Source organism: Triturus cristatus, chromosome 8 (assembly GCF_964204655.1).
Source record: "Triturus cristatus chromosome 8, aTriCri1.1, whole genome shotgun sequence".
NCBI classification, from domain to species: domain Eukaryota; kingdom Metazoa; phylum Chordata; class Amphibia; order Caudata; family Salamandridae; genus Triturus; species Triturus cristatus.
The window spans coordinates 1,653,007,629-1,653,028,252 of NC_140591.1; the positions used below are offsets into that span (position 1 = coordinate 1,653,007,629).

Sequence of the window (20,624 nt, forward strand, 5' to 3'; positions counted from 1 at the left end):
GGTCTAATGCTCTTGAAAATAGCACCTTCATGTACACTCAATGTACTTCCCCAATTGATTTTATTGCTGGTTGTATACCCTTTTATCTAGGTGTCCACTTGCCTTTCTTGTAAACCATAGAAACATTTTTGGATGCTTTATATGAATCTCTTTCTTCCTTTTATAATATTATGGAACTTAAAAAATGTATGATGAGTATTGTATTGTTGCACAATGAAATTGTATGTTTTATTACATTGCCATCTTTAATGATAAAATTGTACCTTTTATGGTTTTATTTAACCATAATAAAGGAAAGATGATGATGATGATGATGATGATGAAATGACTCTTCTTCAGAACTTGGGACAAATGTGATGATATTGGGTTTAACTTTTAGGGTGTTCAGGACAATATTTAAAGTTGCAGCCTCAAAAACATCTGACGCCATGCACAGGATGGCCCTATTTCGCTGTAGGCTAGCTTTTTCAGGAGGGTTAGATTTCTGAGTAGACACAATGAAACAGTGGTTATAATGTCTAGACTATAAATGCTAATATGACTCCCTAGTGATTGTATTTATAGGGTTTGAGCTTGTTTTAGTTTGTGTAAGGAAGGTCAGATAAAAAAATACCTGTAGGGAGTCAATAGCCTTCTAGAGCATCTGTTTTTAAATCTGCAAGTAAGTAGCCTTGGAGTTTCTCGATAGCATCAATAAAATAATGGATTTCTCTATATCTGGGTTATTGTCTGCTTCACTAATAAGATCATCTAACATTACGATCTTTATACGGCTTGGATAGCAAATTGTTATTAATTAGACTGTATTTTGTATGTGCATACTTCTGTTGCAGTGGTGTATAAAGTTTTTATCAGCATGAATAAAGCCACACGATGCTCGCCAGTGTTCGCCAGTGTTTGGTTTAAAAACTAGGGCCCTGATTACGATGTCGGTCGGAGTTGCCTCTGACTGACATCGCTGCAGATGGGGAACCGACCAACCTCAGGTCGGCGGTTCTGACACCGCAATTGGGATGCAACCGCACATGGTGTGATCGCAAACTTCCATTTTTCAATGGGAGATTTGCGTCGCCTGAAACTGCCCGCAGCATAATCTCCCATTATAAAATGGACGTTTTTAAACATTCCTGCGCCATATGATGGGGAACCATAGTGCCCCCCAGGGCCACATATGGAGGGCTAGGAGGCCCTGCTAGGGGCCACTAAAGACACTTTCTGACAGAAGTTCCATGTTAGAAAGGCCAACCTGGAACTGCTGTCGGAATGTTCCATCATAATACCAACAGCGTAAAAGCCATCCATAAGGGAGCATGGGGCCTTTCTAACTGGCTGACAGGCTCCTTGAGCCCATCAGAACTGATTTGGACACCCCGGCGGGTTTAAACTGTGAACGCCTTTATTGTAATATGGTAGTCAGAGTTTAAACCTACAATGTTGGTGGGAAAGCCTCCACAAGACTTTCTGGAAGTCCTCAACAACTAATTGGCTCAGCGGCCAATACCTCAGATCTAGCCTTGGTATTCATGCTAGAAGAAGCTCATGGCTCAGACTATGAGGTCTTAAGCCGGAAGATAAACAAAGAATCCTCAATTTGCTATTCTGAGGGATTACACTCTTTGGATCACAAAATGGTGCGTATAAAAAAACAATTAGACACATTAAAAGCTGTTGGCTTAGAGAAGAGCAAGAGATACAGAAGACGATATAGAACATATGACAGACTTTACTACCCCAGAGAGATCAAACTAGTCATTATTCTCATTATCAGCAGCAACAGCAGCCAAGGCAGTCTTACCACCAGTGCATAGGAAGGAGAGGAGGACACTTATCAGCACCCTGCAAACTTGTGGAAGACTTGCAGGAAACCATTGATTACTTCTTGCCCCAGTTTAGTTATTCACTCCGGTGGAAAGCAGTAGTGGAACACACTTTACAGAATGGCTTCTAATGACCGCAGACATATGAGTCTTGAATATCCTTCAAAATGAATATTCTCTTTTCTTGAGGACCCCCTACCCATCTGTTCCTCCAACCAAAGCATCAATTTATCAACAGTAAATATTGCATAGGGAAGTCGATAACTTGCAGTTGCGGGGGTTCCTTTTCATCAAAAAGTATACAGAATGTATTTACAGTCCCTTCTGGTTCCAAAAAAGGGCCAAAAGATGAATTCAGACCCATCCTTGACCTCAGAGTATTGAACAAGTTCACACGAAAAGATTGTACTGCATTTTGCATTTCATACTGCATAAGAACTGTTTTTTTCACCAGCCCACCATTGCCTGAGCACCTTCTAAGACCAGGATTACACCGGGGTTAGCACCCTGTGCAAGAACTGTTCACCATGTATGACTCCTACATGAAGTAAGGCTCATGTGACTGATAGATAAGGTGTCTGCTGCAGGCCAGACTTCATTAAAATGACAGCTTTGATAAGACCTTGGTAGTCTGTTCATTATTTACAACCTAGGATGCCAGCATGTGCCCAAGAGGTATTTAGTGTTTAACACCTTTGCATATGTCAAATAGGAGGGCCGGCATTACTTTAGTTGTATCAAGTTATTCCTGTTATTTTTGCTTTGTCCTATTACTTTCCTTTACAGTTTTCCATTGTACACATGGTTAACCAGGAACAGCACATTGCTAATATTACGAAAGGAAAGCTCCCAGTACTCTGTCCAGAAGGATCCGAGGCCCACACTCAACTAATGGCACGCTACACCTGTCAACCTTCCACACACTGCCCCATACCTGTCCCTCATCACCAATGTGAGTAAATGTATAATTCGCTCTGCATTGCAACGGGGAGATTATGAGGATACATGAAATGTGGAAGCATGTTGAACAATTGACAATATAAGTAATTTTGTATTGTTGTTTCCTTACACCTGTTACTGGTTGAATTTTTACTAAGAAAAGAGAAAACTGAATCAATAAACCAGATTTCAACAAAAAACAAAAGAAAGAGGTTTTAGTGTTTTGACCTAATAAACCCACTTATGGACGCAGGGTGCCTGTAGGGCAATCTTACACTGGATTATGCTGAGTGAGACTGCTCAGAGGACAGAAACAGTAGACAGAACACTTCTGCTGATCCATGTCCCGTTGCTCAATAAATTCACTACATTAGCACGACTTGGACTATTTTTATAGATCTTCAGCATATTACTCTCATGAGTGAGACGTGTTGAGAAGACAACTCGGGTCTGACAAATTACAGCTCACATTAGTAAAGCAAGTGGCTTGTTTCCATTTTGGCAGGTTGGGTCTTTTCCATGTTCTGTACTATGGAGTCTATTAGGATGGCAGTCGGAAAACCTCCCTGACCTTCATGGTAGCGGTAAAAGACCGCCCGCAAGGACCGCGGCATAAGCGCCGGCCCAATTAGGATGCTCCGCAGTCGAAATTCGACCACGGTGGTCGGATTCTGCCCATTAACATTGCGGCCGGTGCTGCTGCCAGCAGCACCAGTGCAATGTTAACAGGTGCATGTCCTGCATCTCCCTGCACTGCGTGGCAGGCACTGCACAGTGCCTGCCACCTGGCACAGGGAAATGTAGGGGGTACCATGGACACCCCTCAGTGCACCCACACCCCCAACTCATTGGGGACCCGCAATAGGCCCCTGGAACATGTCTCTGCATGCCTTTCCATGGTGGTTCCACCGCCGCGGAAATACTGGCTACCGCCGGCATCATAATTGTGCCACAGTCGTGACCGCGATGCTAATCGGACCAGCGGTTTTCAGGGTTTCGATCGCGGGCGGATGGCCGCCTCTGGTACGGCGGTTGCCACCGCCAGACCAGCAGCAGATATCCACCCGCCATCCTAATAGACCCCTATGTAAAGCTTTTCTGAGCAGGTGGTGTTTATTCTGCTTCTGATGCCAGTGTTTTATGTTTCCACCGAGCCTCTGCTGCCAGTTCTTAACTTTAAACATCTCTGAAATGCAGAAATGCAGTTTCTATTGTGCACCCTTCCTGCCTGTGTGAAGAATGCATTATAATTATATTGTGTTGAGGAGAAACCACTGTTACTGGTGTGTGCATGTGTGTATAGGTGTGTATGCATCAGCGGCGTAACGAAACCTGAGGGGCTCCCCTCCAGACTCAGCTCTGAGGCCAAGGCACAGTGCTAGGGGCCTCTGAAGCTCAGCCCCTCCCCCCCCTGCAGTGGAAGGGCTGCGTGGGGCCTTTGTTATGCCGCTGGTGAGTGCTTGTACTTTCTGTGCTTTGTATAGTGGCCAGTGTTGTATCTCTCTAGCCCTCCAATAGAGTTCTTGTGATATTGTATCTGTGTAGAGGTTTTACCCATACCTGCTTCATGAGTGGCGGCACTTCATGAGTGGCGGCACAAGCCTTCTGGTCAGATAGCAAACCTTGAACATCACATGTCTTCCTTATGGAGCCTAGATGAAGTGCTGGTGTTGCACTGTCCATTCTCATGTCCTGCATCTGTGTGTATTTTGATCTCTGCTTGCTTTGGGAGACCAATAGATGTTTACTGATAGCCTCTCCGGGCTTTGCAACTCTTGAATGATTAACCACAAACACCTCATTTTTCCTAGATTTGTCAACATTTTTGCGCAGGAGAACGGCCCTTAAATAGTAGAGCGTGTGTGCAATTCAGTCTACAAGTAGTGAACGCACACCTGTCCTGTGGGCACTGACTGTCCTGCAATAATTGTCAAAAACATTCTCTCTCCAGTAATGTTGTTTTTGTCTTGTATAATGTCTATTTACCCCCTGAATTACCCCCTGAATTGGCTCGCAGTCACCATCTAATCACCTTTTCCTCATGTTCCAGCTTACAGACTGTTCTGTGTACAGCATTTCACATAGACCTCTAAATCAGTAAATACATAAACACAGACACAAGCGCCGCCCCGGTGATTCATGGCTTGTCTCTTTCATCTTTGCAGCCTGAAGACTTGTACCCCGCGCTTACACTTGCTCTGGTTGAAATTAGGCCGAATTTCGTGCAGCTTTTCCTGGATGAAGGTGTCAGCCTGCAGGGATATTTGACACCAGAAACTCTCACCAAACTGTATAATACTATAATGCCGAACACTCGCTTCCATCGGAAACTGGAGAAAATCAAGAAGCGGCAAAGCACGAAGGTGAAACATGAGAATCCGGTTGTAACTCTCGACCACGTTGAAGAGGCTCTGAAAAGCTTTTTGGGCAACTTCCCAAAACTCGTTGAGTCCCCCATCAACATCCAATCCCAGGTAGATCACCCGTTCTGCTGATACGTTATTAATTCTGACGTCACATGTTAACCCATAAATACATTTTGCAATTGATGAATGAGGATCCTAACTACTCAGTAATATGGATATTGGGCTTGCTGACATATATAAAAGGTCTTCACAATATCAACTCTTCTGTTAATAAATATTAAGCAAGGGTTCAAATTGGGTCATCAGAAAACTCCCTCAGTTGCTTCCAGTGGTTGTCACTGACTTCTACATAGATGAGGCCAGTCCGCTATCCTTAAGTCGTTTTTTTTCAGTAAATTGATTTGTGGTCGTAGGGTATGCGATTGTTAATCTGGGGGAAGATGGGTAATTATCTCATTGTGAGCTGTGACTGAGCTTCCAGCAAGAGATAATGATGGGGCTTGTTTACATGTCCCTTGCACAGCCACTGCGTCACTTTTTTCCACGTTAAAAGTGACGCAATGACTGCGCAAGGGGCTTGTAAATAAGACACTTTGCTCACCTCTGGTAGATAGCGCACGGCTTCATCAGAAATTTTGTAGCATGTGTGCCACAACAAACCAAAATAGGCGTTTTCAGGGCCACAGGCTTCACCTCTACTGGTGATCTCTAAACTCAGCATCAGGTGAGAGGTGAATTATAACAATTTCAATACTTCCATCAAAATGGGTCGATCTGCATGACCAGCGGGGGGCTGAGTAGATTGAGAAATTCTGCCATAAATAAATTAGCAAAGGCTCTCACTTCATCTTGTATAATACTAGATTTATTCTGTGAACATTATTACCAGAACAGCAATGTTAAAAACCAGTAAGAATAGTGCATAACAGGAACTCTATTGCATGCATACTTCACATAAATTGTCGAAATCAACCATAAACAAGTCAGATTAGAAAAGCATAATAAACTAGTCAAGTAATTTAGAATAAGTAACAAAGGGCCAGATGTACGAAAGGATTTATAATTTCTTAATGGACCGAATCGCTATCACAGCCCGCTAAGAAATGCTAAATTTCCTTTCCATATGTACAAAGGCGAACAGGGAATCATGAAATACAATTTCTAACCAGTAGAAATCGCATTTTGCAATTCCTTAAATAGGAAATCACAAATATGGATTTCCAATTTGCGATTTCCTAAGCACATTTACAAAGCATTTCCTAAATACAAAATGGAAATTCAGGAAATGCTTTTACCATTGACTCCAAGTTTATGGTAATCATCCACAGTTTTAAAAAAAGACTCAGAAAATGCATTTTTATTGTGCCTTCTAGCGCTCACATGCCACTGAGGCACTTGTGTGCTTTACATGTGCACCACTTTTTGGGGGGGATCCATCAAGGGAGGGCCTGAGGCCCATACGCACCCTTGATTATGCATTTTCTAATTTGCAATTCCCTATTAGGAAATCCCAAATTTGGAAATGCAAAACTATACGCACCCATAAGAAGGAATTGTTTAGCATTTCCTAAATAGTGACTTTCAAATAGTGATTACCCCCAGGTCCCTTATGTACTCATCCCATTCACTAACCAAGTGGAGATAACCATCTCCCGCAGAAAAAAAAACTGAGGAATGCTGGGCCCCTAACCCCGCCCCTCCCACTGGAATTACATAATCAGAACTTACCCAGCATTCCGCCTGTTCTTTTTTTCTGTCTGTCGACAGAAAGAATGTGGATGCTGCTCCACCTGGGCTGGTGTGACGTTTCTTCTCTCCTCCCCCCGCCCGGCTGCCTGGCTCTGCGGGTGGGGGGTGTCCTTGTCTGCCTCCTGGCTTGCCGGGCTTCCTGGGAGGCGGGGATGTTCATGGCCGGCTCTGCCTTGCCAGCTGGCCCTTTGTGGCTGGTGCGTGGCCTCCCGGTTGCTTCCGGGTCGCGAGCATGTCTTCCTGTGGCCTGGCTGGGTGGGAGACACGCCGCACTTGATGTTTTCCTTGCCTTTCCGGTTCTGGTGTGACTTGGTGGATGCTTTGGGCAGGTTATTGGAGTGTGGGCCTTGTTTCTGGAGGTGTCCCGGCCCCCAATCCATGTGAGTTCGGCATAGCGTTGTTTTCTTCCACTTCCTGCAGGTGTTTGGCTGTTTGCAGGATGTGCTGTCTCCGTGCAGTGCTGGGCGGAGGGTATTCTTTGCTCTTGCTCTGCAATGGTCCCCCTATGCTTCTTTTCCTCTGACAATGGCTCTCTGCTTCACAGTGGTTTGCATGTTTCTGGTCTGGTGCCCTCATACGCCGACCATTGGACTTTTGGCCTCACAGCTTCTATGGCTCTTTGTGCGCGTCTCCGGCGGTGCCAGACCCAGCCTTCAGGTGCAGCAGCCCTGATGCTTGGTCCGGAGTTCTTGCCAGCTGACGGAGTCTGCCGGGATGTGACACTGTGCCCGCTGGGCATTCCTTGGCATGGCCGGCCTACGCATTGGGGGTTCGGGTTAGTCCTTTATTTGCAACAATGTTTCTTGCTTTGTGATACTGTCATGCTCCTCGCCATTGCCCTGGCAGCTGGTCCTGTGGACTGTGCAGTTTCTTTTACGCAGACACTGTTGCTGCATTCTTATCCAGTATTGGGGTATCTTTCATAGATTCACATGCCTGAATCATTCCCCGCCGCCGAGGCGGGAGTCCCCGGTAAATAAAAAAGTAGTGCCAAAATGCTAGTAGTAGTAGTAGGCCCAAAGAAAAGGCCAAAAGCCTGTATCTTAGCAGCCTATCTACCTCATTATGCAAAAAGAACCAAGAATTTGGTAACAACCAATCAGACACCAGCACCCTTCTAGAACCCTCTCAGCAGAGCCAGTTCTCCTCAGATTTTCACCGCACGTCGTGTGGAAGGGAGTCTCCCTTAGTGCCTCTCAGTTTTCTTTCAACTTGCTTCAGCATGTCAGACAAGAAGGCTTTGTTTAAGTCCTGCAGGACCTGCACCAAGAAGAGAGTCCATGTTGATGATCAACATGTAGACTGCATCTACTGCCTCTACCCTAAACATGAGGCAAAAGATTGCAAGATTTGCCGCACCTTCCCTACAAAAACTCTCAGGGATAGGGAGGCGAGAGTGCTTTTGTGTTTTAAATCCTCTTCGGCTGAGGAGGATGACAAAGCCTCTACTTCTAGCAAGAGAGCTAGATCGCAGGACAGCTCTTCCAGCGAAGGGAAGAAGCGTCAGAAATCGCATCATTCTACTTCTGATGCGCACTCTCCTCAGGATTCTACAGTCAAGACTACCACACAAACTGTGAGTAAAAGTCTTTCAAAATCTTTGGCTTACTCTCAATCTTCAGTTTCTGTCACCTCGTCTGCTTCTTCATTGACACAAACCTTCACGACGACGGCACTTACCTCTCCTATTATGTCTACGAAGATTACTATCCTCACAAAGAAGCCCGCCGTCGAGGTGTCGTCGACGAGGTCCTCGTCGACGAAGTCAGCTGTACCGCCGTCGACGATTCCGCCATTGAAAAGCCTGTCGACGTCGAGCTCGTCGACGAACTCTTCGTCGACGAAGATTCCATCGTCGACGAAGATCCCGTCGACGAAGAGCTCGTTGACGTCGAGCCCGTCGACGAAGAGCTCGTCGACCCAGACCCCGTCGACGTCGAGCCCGTCGACGACGGCTCCGTCGACGTTGAGCCCGTCGATGACAGCTCCGTCGACGACGATGGCACCGTCTACGATCCCGTCGACGATCCCGTCTATCACAGCCCCGTCGACGACGACCTCGTCGACGATGACCTCTACTCCAGTTTCCACCAGGACTTTTCAACTAAAGTCTTTTCAAAGGCAGGACATTTCACCGCTTACTCCCTCGCATCTCCTGGAAACTTATGTGCAGTGTGACGATGATGATTATGTGGACGACGAGGACGAAGGGCCCTTTGGGATTGCTCGCCATCCTTTGGAACTGCACATCAAATGTCAGGAGGACGATGATGATGAGGAAGATGACAATTATCTAGGGCATTACTATCAGGAAGACATAGTCGTTCCGCATCATAGACCCTGCTACACACAACCTCGTAGGAACGAGATGTCACATCTGCCTCCTACTTTAATACAAAACCTACAAGCCATGCTTGCAGATTATAAGCAGCGTTTTCCACCGCAGCCAAACGTTCCACAGGTTCCACAGACTGCGCCGCAGCCGGACCCATTGCCTCTGCCTGAGGGTCCAGCCCCAATGCCTCAACTGCCTGATCCTCCACAGGACCCGCATCAAGATACAACCTCGGAGGAGGAATACGAAGAGGGCGAGCTGCCAGACCCAGCAGACCCTTGGGATTCATATATAATCCCTATGCCTTCGCCACCTACCCCTCTAACATCTGATTCGCCTCCAGAAAATATAGGGGGGTTCCATAACCTTATGCAGCGAGCTGCGACCAGGTTCAACTTGCCGGTCACCATTGAGCAGTCTGACTGCTTTCTGCATGACTTTAAAGAAGAGTCAAGAAAGGTTACGAGAGCTATCCCTATCATTGACTATATTTGGAAAGAAGGGGTTAAAATCATGAAAAACCCGGCATCAGTACCAGCGGTGCTTCCACGGATTGACAAAAAATACCGTGCTCCAGCCGACAGTCCCTCTTGTCTCATTGGCCAACCGCGTCCAGACTCGGTTATATCTCAGGCAGCCCAACAAAAGTCTAAGAATCCGGCAGCACCGGTCACTACACCACCGGAAAGGGAAGGACGCCGACTGGATCTAATTGGGAAAAAAATTTCAACTATGGCAGCTGCTTCCATCAGGGCAGCCAACTCCCTAGCGATAATAGGGCGTTATGACCGCCCGATGTGGTCAGAAATGGCAAGCTTTATCGACCTCATCCCAGAGGATAGCAGGCAAGATGCTCGAAAGATTTTGTTGGAAGGTGAGCGTGCAGCCTCAGAGAATATCGACTGCGCACTGGATATCGCGAATACTAACTTTCGCCAGTTGGCTGGGGCTGCGGTTCTTAGGCGCCAGGGTTGGCTGAAAGCTACCACGTTCAGACCAGAAGTCCAGACAAAAATATTGGACATGGCCTATGATGGCGAATCATTGTTTGGAAAACACATAGATGACGCACTCCAAGCAATTAAAACGGATACTGATACTGCAAGATCGTTGGGCTCCTTGCAATACAAAAGAGGTACCTTCAGAGGAGCAAGGGGCCGTGGATTTTCTTCCAGAGGAAGTTATCATACCCAACAAAATAGGTACCAGCCTCAGTATCGGCAATCATATCAGTCTTCCTACAGACAGACCAATACATCTGGTTTCTCTCGTCAAGGCGGACGAAAAAGATCGCAGAATCAGGGAAGAGACACCTCACGGAAGCAATGATTTCTGCAGGGCGCCTTCCACTCCTTTTCCCCTCCCTGTGGGTGCGAAAATTTCAACTTTTGCGACCAAGTGGCAAGAAATTACGTCGGACCAGTGGGTTCTGGACCTGGTTCACAACGGTCATACCTTAGAGTTTGTCACCAAACCACCCAACAAACCACCCAAGGGACCCCCTCCCCCTCGTCTTCACTTACTATTCAAAGAAGCTTTAACAATGCTCCTCAAGAACGCAATCGAGAAGGTTCCTGCGCTTCAAAAGGGGACAGGTTTCTATTCCCGCTTTTTTCTCATAAAGAAGAAATCAGGGGAGTGGCGCCCAATCTTAGACCTTCGCAATCTGAACAGATTCCTCAAGAAGCAGGGATTTCGCATGGTCACTCTGGCGGAAATTCTAGGTTGCCTCAACGAGGGAGATTTTCTAGCTTCCTTAGATATGGAAGACGCTTACTTTCACATCCCAATACATCCGAAGCATCGCAAGTATCTTCGCTTCACAGTGGCTGGCGCCCATTACCAGTTCAAGGTGCTCCCGTTTGGGTTAAAATCTGCCCCAAGGATCTTTACGAAGTGCCTAGCTCCAGTGGCAGCAGTGTTGCGCTCCCAAGGAATCCAAGTCTTTCCGTATTTAGACGACTGGTTAATTAATAAAGGGTCCTTCGGAAAGATCAGTCAAGACTGCCGTGACAACATCTCTTCGTCTGTTCCATTCTCTGGGGCTTACGATCAACAGGAGCAAATCTCAATTTCAACTAAGGCAGATCCTTCCTTTTCTGGGCGCGCTGTTAGATACCGCCCGCTGCAAGGCATTCTTGTCTCACGAACGGCAGGTTCGTCTTCAAAACTTAGCAATCCGAATTTCCAAAAGAAAGTCAGTTTCTGTCCGGATGTTCGCGTCTTTCCTAGGGATGTGCTCCTCTGCAATACACCTCGTTCCTCTGGCGCGGCTCCGCATGCGACCCTTGCAGGAGGAGTTACACCTTCAGTGGCAGCAGGTGATGGGCTCCTTCGACGACATCATCAGAGTCACTTCAGGCATGAAGAGCGCTCTACGTTGGTGGTCCCATATTCCCAACTTATCAGAAGGGCTTACTTTCATTCAGAAGATTCCAGACTTTGTCCTCACTACCGATGCTTCCATGGAAGGATGGGGAGGTCATCTCCAAGATTTACAGATACAGGGGAAGTGGTCCCCAGAGTACAAAAACAAACACATCAACAGTCTGGAATTGCGAGCAATTTTCCTGTCTCTGCAAGCTTTCCTTCCAAGGATTGCAGGTTCTTCGGTTCTGATTCGAACCGACAATACCACCAGCATGTTCTACGTGAACAAACAAGGAGGAACAAGATCAGCAACTTTGTCCACGGAAGCTCAGGAGTTGTGGGAATGGGTCACACTCCACAACATAACCCTCAGAGCAGAACATGTCAGAGGTCTCTGCAATACATTAGCGGACACGCTCAGCAGATCCCAATCAGATTGCCACGAATGGGAGCTAGAGCAAGCTCAGGTGCTCAGAATATTCAGAGCTTGGGGAACACCACCGCTGGATTTGTTCGCCACGAAGGAGAACAAGAAATGCCGCTTCTATGCCAGCAGAAACCCTCAACAGGGCTCAAGGGGGAATGCCCTGTCCATGCGATGGTCAGGGATTTGTGTTTACGCTTTTCCCCCGATACCCCTGATACCGAGGGTCATACGCAAGATGAAGTTGGTGTCAAGAATTCCTGTCATACAAGGGAAACACGCCCTTATGTAAACAGGAGAGCTGTTACATAACTCAAGGGAAACACGCCCTTATGTAAACAGGAGAGCTGTTACATGACTCAAGGGAAACACGCCCTTATGTAAACAGGAGAGCTGTTACATAACTCAAGGGAAACACGCCCTTATGTAAACAGGAGAGCTGTTACATAACTCAAGGAAAACACGCCCTATAAAGGGAGGAACCGGGAGGTACAAGGCTGTCGGATATTGTGTTTACACCGACGTACCTGCTTCGTGAAGAGCAGTGTTCCGGAGTGGTGCTCCAGTAAGGCAAGAACGGAGGTAGGTCGAGTCGTTACTCCCTGGGCCGTGTCTTGCCCCATCGTCACCTGTGAAGGACCCGGAAGCTCTACCGGTCAACCATTGAGCTTCGCTTTTTGACTCGGCTGAGTCCAAGCGCAGTGGCGCTTTTGCTGGTTGGAGTCGTAACTCCCAGCCCGACCAGAGACACAGGGACTGCCAGCTGTAACGCACACCAGGAGGTGTTTGCCGCGTTACAGACTCGGAAGTCCACAGGATCGATCGAGCGGCTGCTCTCGGTTCAGTCTTCTTGCTTGTGATTGGGGTATCGGTGACGCATCACCAGGAGGTGACTCCGCGTCCCGGTGCAGTCTGAGGAAGAGGTTGAGCGGCTGCTCCCTTCAGGTAGAGACCCCGGCTGGGTGTTTCCCTGACTCCTCGATTCTCCCCAACACTCTTCGTGCCCCTCACAGCCTACCGATTGGCATTGTCGGCCATTTCATTTCTGCCCTCTGTTGGCATACGCCGGGATCGGCGTATATGCAGAGGACGGTTAGGACCATCCGTGCTGTGGGCTGGTAACGTACTTAGCCTGGAGGATTCCAGTGACTATAACTTTTGTTTGTTCTTTGTATTTTATTTGCCTTCATTAAAAGAACTAACCCTTCACAAGTGGTTGCGTCCTCATTGTCGTGTCTGTTAAACGATCCTGAGACGTTCAGGGCGTTACAAAATATCCGACCTTAATAACACTAACTGTCTCCCGGTCGATAACAGACATGGCAACACTTGATGATGTGCTGGCTGCTTTAGCGGCCATGCAAGTTGAAGTGGCTGCCTCTAGGCAAGAAACAGCCGATGTAAAAGCCAGACTGGATGCTATCCAATTGGACCCGCTCACGCCCAGCACCTCCCTCACGAACCAGACCCCTGCGTTAGTAGTGGAAATGCCGGTAGCCATCCCCTTGGCAACACCAGAGAGGTACAGTGGGGATCCTAACACAGTGCAGGTATTCCTCACACAAGTGGCGCTACATTTATCGTGCAAACCAAAGGCGTTCCCCACGAGTCAGGCTCGTGTGGCTTTCCTTATATCCTATTTGGCTGGAAACGCGGCACAATGGGCCGTACCTCTGGTGAGCAGGGACGACCCCCTCTTATGTGATTGGGGTGCTTTTCGCGAGGAATTCCTGAAGGTATTCGACAGAAGGGCTGACTCGTACACGGCGGACCGTGAAATGCTTGAGTTGAGCCAGGGATCCAACGACCTGGTGCAGTATCTCAACGCGTTCCGAAGGCTGGTTGCGGAAACCAAGTGGCCTGTTGCTAAACAGACGGCGCTCTTCCATCAAGGGCTGTGCGATGAGCTCAAGGACGCCGTGGCTCATATTGACCCTCAACCCAAGACATGTGAGGGCCTTATCAACCTGGTATTACGGCTGGAACATAGGCTAAGTGAAAGAAAGGGGGATCATGGGAGAAAAGGAAAATCCCTTCCATCCTATGTGACGGTGGGAAGTCCTGAAACTTCCACCGCATCCAACGGAGAACCCATGGACATCAGCGCAATACGAGCGAGCCTCACAGCCACGGAGAAAGAGTCACGCCGTAAACAAGGATTGTGCCTATATTGTGGCAAAAAAGGCCACTACGTACGTGAATGCCCTGCCAAACCGAAGACGTCACGTTATCGGGCCAACCGGTCGGTAACAGCCGTGGTGGACATACCGGCGGAAAACTAGAGGACTCCAAGACCAGAGAAGGGGCATCTCAGAGTCACTCATCCATCCCTTCACTTTCCAACTCGGTCACTAAGGGACAACGACACCTGTTTATCACGGTGCACGTGGGAGTGCATGACCAGTGGATACCCGTTGTGGCCATGGTGGATTCAGGGGCCACTGGCATGTTTATGGACCACAACGAGGCATGCAGGCTAGGGCTAGTGCTTCTTCCCAAAGCAGTACCCGAAGACGTCTATGCGGTAGACGGAAGGCGATTGGTGACGGGGCCCATCGGACAGCACACGGGGGTCCTTCCGATGAGATATGGGAGGAACCATTTGGAACAAATCGATTTTAACATCATCCGAGCGCCCCAATATGGCGTCATATTGGGATTGCCGTGGCTACAGAAACACAACCCCTTTGTGGATTGGCCAACACATCGCATCGAAATGACGTCACCGTATTGCATCCTGCATTGTGGAATAAGAACGGAATCCCTTGACGCAGATGAGAGCGGGAGTCAGACGGTGGCTACAGCGGCAGAAAAAGATGTGGCTCTCCCCCAGGCTTATCACAGTTTTGAGGATGTATTTGATGAGGTGAAGGCGGAAGTGCTACCACCACATAGACAGTTTGACTGCCAGATCGACCTGGTGCCAGGGGCCAGCGTTCCCAGCGGCAGGATGTATGCCCTGACGGAGCCTGAAAACGTGCATCTCCGGGGGTACCTGGATAAACTCCTCAAGCTAGGATTCATCCGCCCGTCCAAGTCTCCGGCCGCCTCGCCACTCTTCTTCATCCCGAAGGCTAATGGGGAGCTGAGAGCCTGTGTGGACTTTAGGGCATTGAATGCGATAACCATAAAAAATCGGTACCCCTTGCCTCTCATCAGTGTACTTCTGGAACAGGTCAAGAAAGCTCGTATCTACACCAAGTTGGATTTGAAAGGGGCATACCATCTGGTGCGCATGAGGGACGGAGACGAGTGGAAGACCGCCTTTAAGACCAGGTTCGGCCTTTTTGAGTACCTCGTCATGCCGTTCGGTCTGTGCAACGCCCCGGCAGCCTTTCAGTACTTTTTGAATGAGGTATTCAGAGAGGAGTTGGATATCTACGTGGTCGTATATATCGACGACATCCTCATCTATTCGTCCAGTGTGGAGGAGCATGTACACCACGTCAAAGCTGTGCTCCAAAAGCTGAGGGAAAACATGCTGTTTTGTAAACTCAGCAAGTGTGACTTCCACGTCACATCCGTGGAATTCCTCGGAGTGATGCTGAGTCCAGAGGGACAGGAGATGGCAGAACGAAAGATCAAGGCGGTGAAAGAATGGCCGGTGCCCCAAAGCGTGAAGGACGTCCAAAGTTTCATTGGCTTCGCCAACTTTTACAGGCGGTTTATAGATGGATTTTCAGGAGTGGTGGCCCCAATCACACAGCTACTGAGGAAGTCCAAGGAGTTTGTCTGGTCCCCTGAAGCGAACAAAGCCTTTGAGGCCCTGAAAAGCGCCTTTGGTAAGGCGCCGGTGTTGGCTCACCCCGATCCGGATCTCCCCTACGTGGTGGAAGCGGACGCGTCGGATGTGGCGCTGGGGGCTATCTTGTCCCAACGCAACCACGACACAGGGGTGCTTCATCCCGTTGCGTACATGTCCCGCAAACTCAACGACGCCGAACGCAACTACCATATTGCGGAGAAGGAGCTTCTCGCAATCAAGGACGCCTTCACCGAATGGAGGCATTGGTTGATGGGGGCAAGACATGTGGTATCGGTGTACACGGACCATCGGAACCTACAGTTCATGACGGCCACTAGACACCTTTCTCCCAGGCAGCTGCGGTGGATGATCTTCTTTGCGGGGTTCAACTTCCGCATCACATATCGGCCGGGGACGGAAAACCGGAAGGCGGACGCCCTGTCCCGTCAATCCGCAGTTAAGGAACCATTGCCTGCAACCGAGCGTTCCATCATTTCCCCGAGGATGGTATTGGGAGTTATCCAACCGGATACTTTCCTGAGGGGAATAAAGAGAGGGATCAGGTCATTCGCATGGCGGAGGTGGCTCCTCAGTCACAGAGAATGGCAGCTGAAGGACGGGATACCCCTGAAGGGCAGGTGCCTATTGATACCCACGCCTAGGCTAAGGAAACAAGCATTCATCTGGTGCCATGACTCTCCATGCGCAGGTCATTTGGGCTTTGAAAAAACGGTGGCTAGCATGGGACGGCATTTCTGGTGGCCAACCATGAGAGTGGATGTCAGGAGGTGGGGACAGGAGTGTCCTACGTGTGCTACCATGAAGGCCGACCATGGCCGAACCCAAGGGCTCTTACATCCACTTCCGACCCCGGATAGACCATGGGATAGCATATCACTGGACTTCGTGGTGGGCCTACCGGTAGACCAGGGGATGACGGCAATACTGGTGGTGGTGGATTACTTGACGAAAATGGGGCACTTCATCCCCTGCAAGAGAGTCCCTACGGCCGGGGAATTGGCGTCACTACTCCTAAAGAATGTGGTACGACTGCATGGATTACCTGGGGTGATCGTGTCGGACCGGGGGTCGCAGTTTACTGCGCAATTCTGGAAGACTTGGTGCACTGCGCTGCATGTTAAGACCGCCCTGTCCACCAGCTACCACCCTCAAACGGACGGCCAAACCGAGCGCCTGAACCAAACGCTCAAACAGTATCTGCGATGTTTTGTGGACCAGGGCAGGGAAGAATGGGTCGACTTGCTATGGGTTGCAGAGATAGCCTATAACAACGCCACTCACAGCTCCACACAGTCATCTCCGTTCTATAGCAACTATGGCCAACATCCCAGGTTCTTGCCATTTCTACATCCGTTCAGAGAGGACAGGATTCCCGCCACAGCGGACAGGGTGGCACACATAAAAGACACGTTGATGCGCTCAAGGGCTGTCCTAATAGAGGCCAAGAGAAGATACAAGGCTGCGGCAGATAGGAAGAGAAGGCCCGGGCCACTGTACCGCACTGGAGACTACGTCTGGATATCCACAAGAAACATGAGGTTTCGAAAGAACAGTGTGTTCCATCCCAAGTACATGGGCCCCTATCGAATTACCAAGTGTATGGGTCCCGTGAACGTGAAGGTGTGCTTGCCCCAGTCATTGCGGATACACCCTGTCTTTCATGTATCATTGCTCAAACCAGCACCCTCCAAGCCGTCTGGGACACCTAGGCCGGTATGCGTGGAGTCGGAGGTGGAGTATGAAGTGTCGGGCATACGGGCGTCCAAATGGCGCAGGGGGAAGCTGTGGTACCTGGTTGCGTGGAAAGGCTATGGCCCGGAGGAGCATTCATGGGAACCGGCTGAAGGGGTTCATGCTCCGCGCTTGGTCTCCTTGTTCCATCGGCGTTTTCCTGCCAGCGCTGGACCCGTGGGGAGCCGCTGAGAGGGAGGATGTACTGTCAAGAATTCCTGTCATACAAGGGAAACACGCCCTTATGTAAACAGGAGAGCTGTTACATAACTCAAGGGAAACACGCCCTTATGTAAACAGGAGAGCTGTTACATAACTCAAGGGAAACACGCCCTTATGTAAACAGGAGAGCTGTTACATAACTCAAGGGAAACACGCCCTTATGTAAACAGGAGAGCTGTTACATAACTCAAGGAAAACACGCCCTATAAAGGGAGGAACCGGGAGGTACAAGGCTGTCGGATATTGTGTTTACACCGACGTACCTGCTTCGTGAAGAGCAGTGTTCCGGAGTGGTGCTCCAGTAAGGCAAGAACGGAGGTAGGTCGAGTCGTTACTCCCTGGGCCGTGTCTTGCCCCATCGTCACCTGTGAAGGACCCGGAAGCTCTACCGGTCAACCATTGAGCTTCGCTTTTTGACTCGGCTGAGTCCAAGCGCAGTGGCGCTTTTGCTGGTTGGAGTCGTAACTCCCAGCCCGACCAGAGACACAGGGACTGCCAGCTGTAACGCACACCAGGAGGTGTTTGCCGCGTTACAGACTCGGAAGTCCACAGGATCGATCGAGCGGCTGCTCTCGGTTCAGTCTTCTTGCTTGTGATTGGGGTATCGGTGACGCATCACCAGGAGGTGACTCCGCGTCCCGGTGCAGTCTGAGGAAGAGGTTGAGCGGCTGCTCCCTTCAGGTAGAGACCCCGGCTGGGTGTTTCCCTGACTCCTCGATTCTCCCCAACACTCTTCGTGCCCCTCACAGCCTACCGATTGGCATTGTCGGCCATTTCATTTCTGCCCTCTGTTGGCATACGCCGGGATCGGCGTATTGTGGAAATGTGGATTTTCCTGATCAGTTATGTCCCCTATCTTGGACCCCAACGGTTCTATGTGCATGTCACAAGTACATGTATGTTCCCTCCAGTTCCAGTTTCCAAAACGCAAACATATGTGCGTCCACCGTCAACATGTTCTCTGTCAGATCCGCCATCAATGGGCTGGATATTCGATTCCTAAGTATGAAAGGCCACCGACTTTATATGGCTAAGTTACTCCATTTTTACAGTTCAGGCAAGTAGGCCCGATTCTGTCCTCAAAGCCTTCCCTGCTCTCTGTCTCTGACAGCTTCAGCTTGAGCTCGCATCTGTATCCATGAACTTTGTCCTACTCCCTGTGCAGCTAACGGTGCCTGCCTCGGCCAGTTTTGCCTGCCTGCCAAGAAGCTGTATTTCACCTTCGAATTATCTACTTTGCTCTTCAGCCGATGCATTCCTGTCTAGTGATTTAGGTAAACATTTCCTTTAGCTCACAAGCAAAGGACTCGGCCTTTCCGTCCTCCTGCAAGTAATTCATAGCCCTGTTGCCATGGAAAGTTTTCTGCCCCTCGCATCTCATATAGACACTTCGACGCTTGTACACGCACACACAGTCAGTATAGAATAGATTCTGTCCGAGAGTCTTTTCTTGTGGATAACATAGTTCTCTAAACATAGGATGTTAGATATGATTTGGGATTAGGTTGACTTGACCCCCCAGACTTCTCGTCTCCACATGTAGAGCTAAATGTCAAGTCCCCTTCACCCCCTAGTTGCACGTCAATCACACGTCATGCTGCTGCGCGCGCATCTATGTTAAAGTATTATCTTATAGATCCACCTATGCATGATAATCAGAGCCAATCATGTTTCTTTCTGCTCCTTATTACGCCTAGTTTCGATTACGTACCACTATGTCATTTCTCTTATCAATTGTTACGCCTTTTGCATTCGTTTCATTGTAATGTATGACCTATAAAAGTTACTTCTTGTCAATAAAGTATTGTACTTCACTTCCTGAACCCTCGTGGTGACGGAACCTGAAGGCCGCCACTCGAGTCGGCCATTTTGGAATAAAGCCCATTCAGAAAATCTCTTATACCACGGATTCTGCCTCTTGTTATTCTGAGCTATTTTACTTTATTTTAGATTCCGTATGAAATTCAGTCAAGGTAAAAAGAATATTTACCACATAATGGCGCCCGAATAGGGACACTTTCTCATCTCACGCGCCGGCGGTGCGTTGCAGGCCCGGTCTCCTGCCACAGCTGGACGGACCATAAACGCGTACCAGCAGGATTTCCTGTAAGCTCCCTCCGGTCAAGCGGGGGCGACTGAGGCTGCGATCAACCCAGACGAGGCGGTGAGAAGTGCGAAGTATCCCGACCAGAGCCTAGCTGAGAGAGCAAGATCCGAGGTATACAGAGGCCCGCCAGGTTTTCGAAATCCCGATGTCCAGAGGGTCCGCTATCCGCAGTCATCGAGTCCCGTCCTTTCTCTGAGGCCTTCCGTTTCAAGGAGCTACTCGGTGAGTACCATCGCCGGGGAGGAGTGTTGACGCGCACATAGGTTGTGCCGGTCAAGACGGATTTGGGTACACAAATCCGGTCTGCACTGTTTAGCAGTGTATATGTACTGTTTAGCAGTATATCAAGTATTCCGAAGTATTCAGTTATTGTCAAGAATTCAGCTTGGTGATTAGTTATGCAGACTGTCATCATCGTCGGTTATTTTTAAAATGTTTAATGGTTAATGTTTAAAGTGTTCAAATGTCTTGCATATTGTGGTATGAATGATTGTTCATTGTTCACTGTTCATTATTGTGTTTTTTTTCGTATTAAGTGAGTTCAAGAGTAAGTATCAGATCAGTTGTCAATATGCCGCTCTTCTCGAAGTTAAGACAGATTACTACTAGAAAAGGGGTGCTTGAAGAAGCAGTTCCTATTCCTCCTAGGGACACTCCAGGGCATTTTATGTATCACAAGCATGGCTTAGATGCCATATTGTTTCTTGATCTATGGGTAGATTATACCAAGGGATTGCCGGAAAGTCAAAGGTGGCCCGCAGCGGGAACCTGGGATGCAGAGTGCATCATGAAAGTGGA

General features: G+C 48.7%; 1 protein-coding gene across 3 annotated transcripts in view; it reads left to right on the forward strand.

Moving 5' to 3' along the window:
• LOC146808495 (transient receptor potential cation channel subfamily M member 2-like) overlaps positions 1–20,624 on the forward strand; it is a 1,799,999-nt gene that overhangs the window by 683,100 nt on the left and 1,096,275 nt on the right. For 2 of the 3 annotated variants that reach the window (XM_085623580.1, XM_085623582.1), the window contains one exon: positions 4,922–5,230. The exons of the other annotated variant lie outside the window; for it this stretch is intronic. In XM_085623580.1, coding sequence (XP_085479706.1) covers positions 4,922–5,230 — 309 coding nt within the window. The remainder of the gene's footprint in view (positions 1–4,921; positions 5,231–20,624) is intronic. 3 annotated transcript variants of the gene reach the window in all.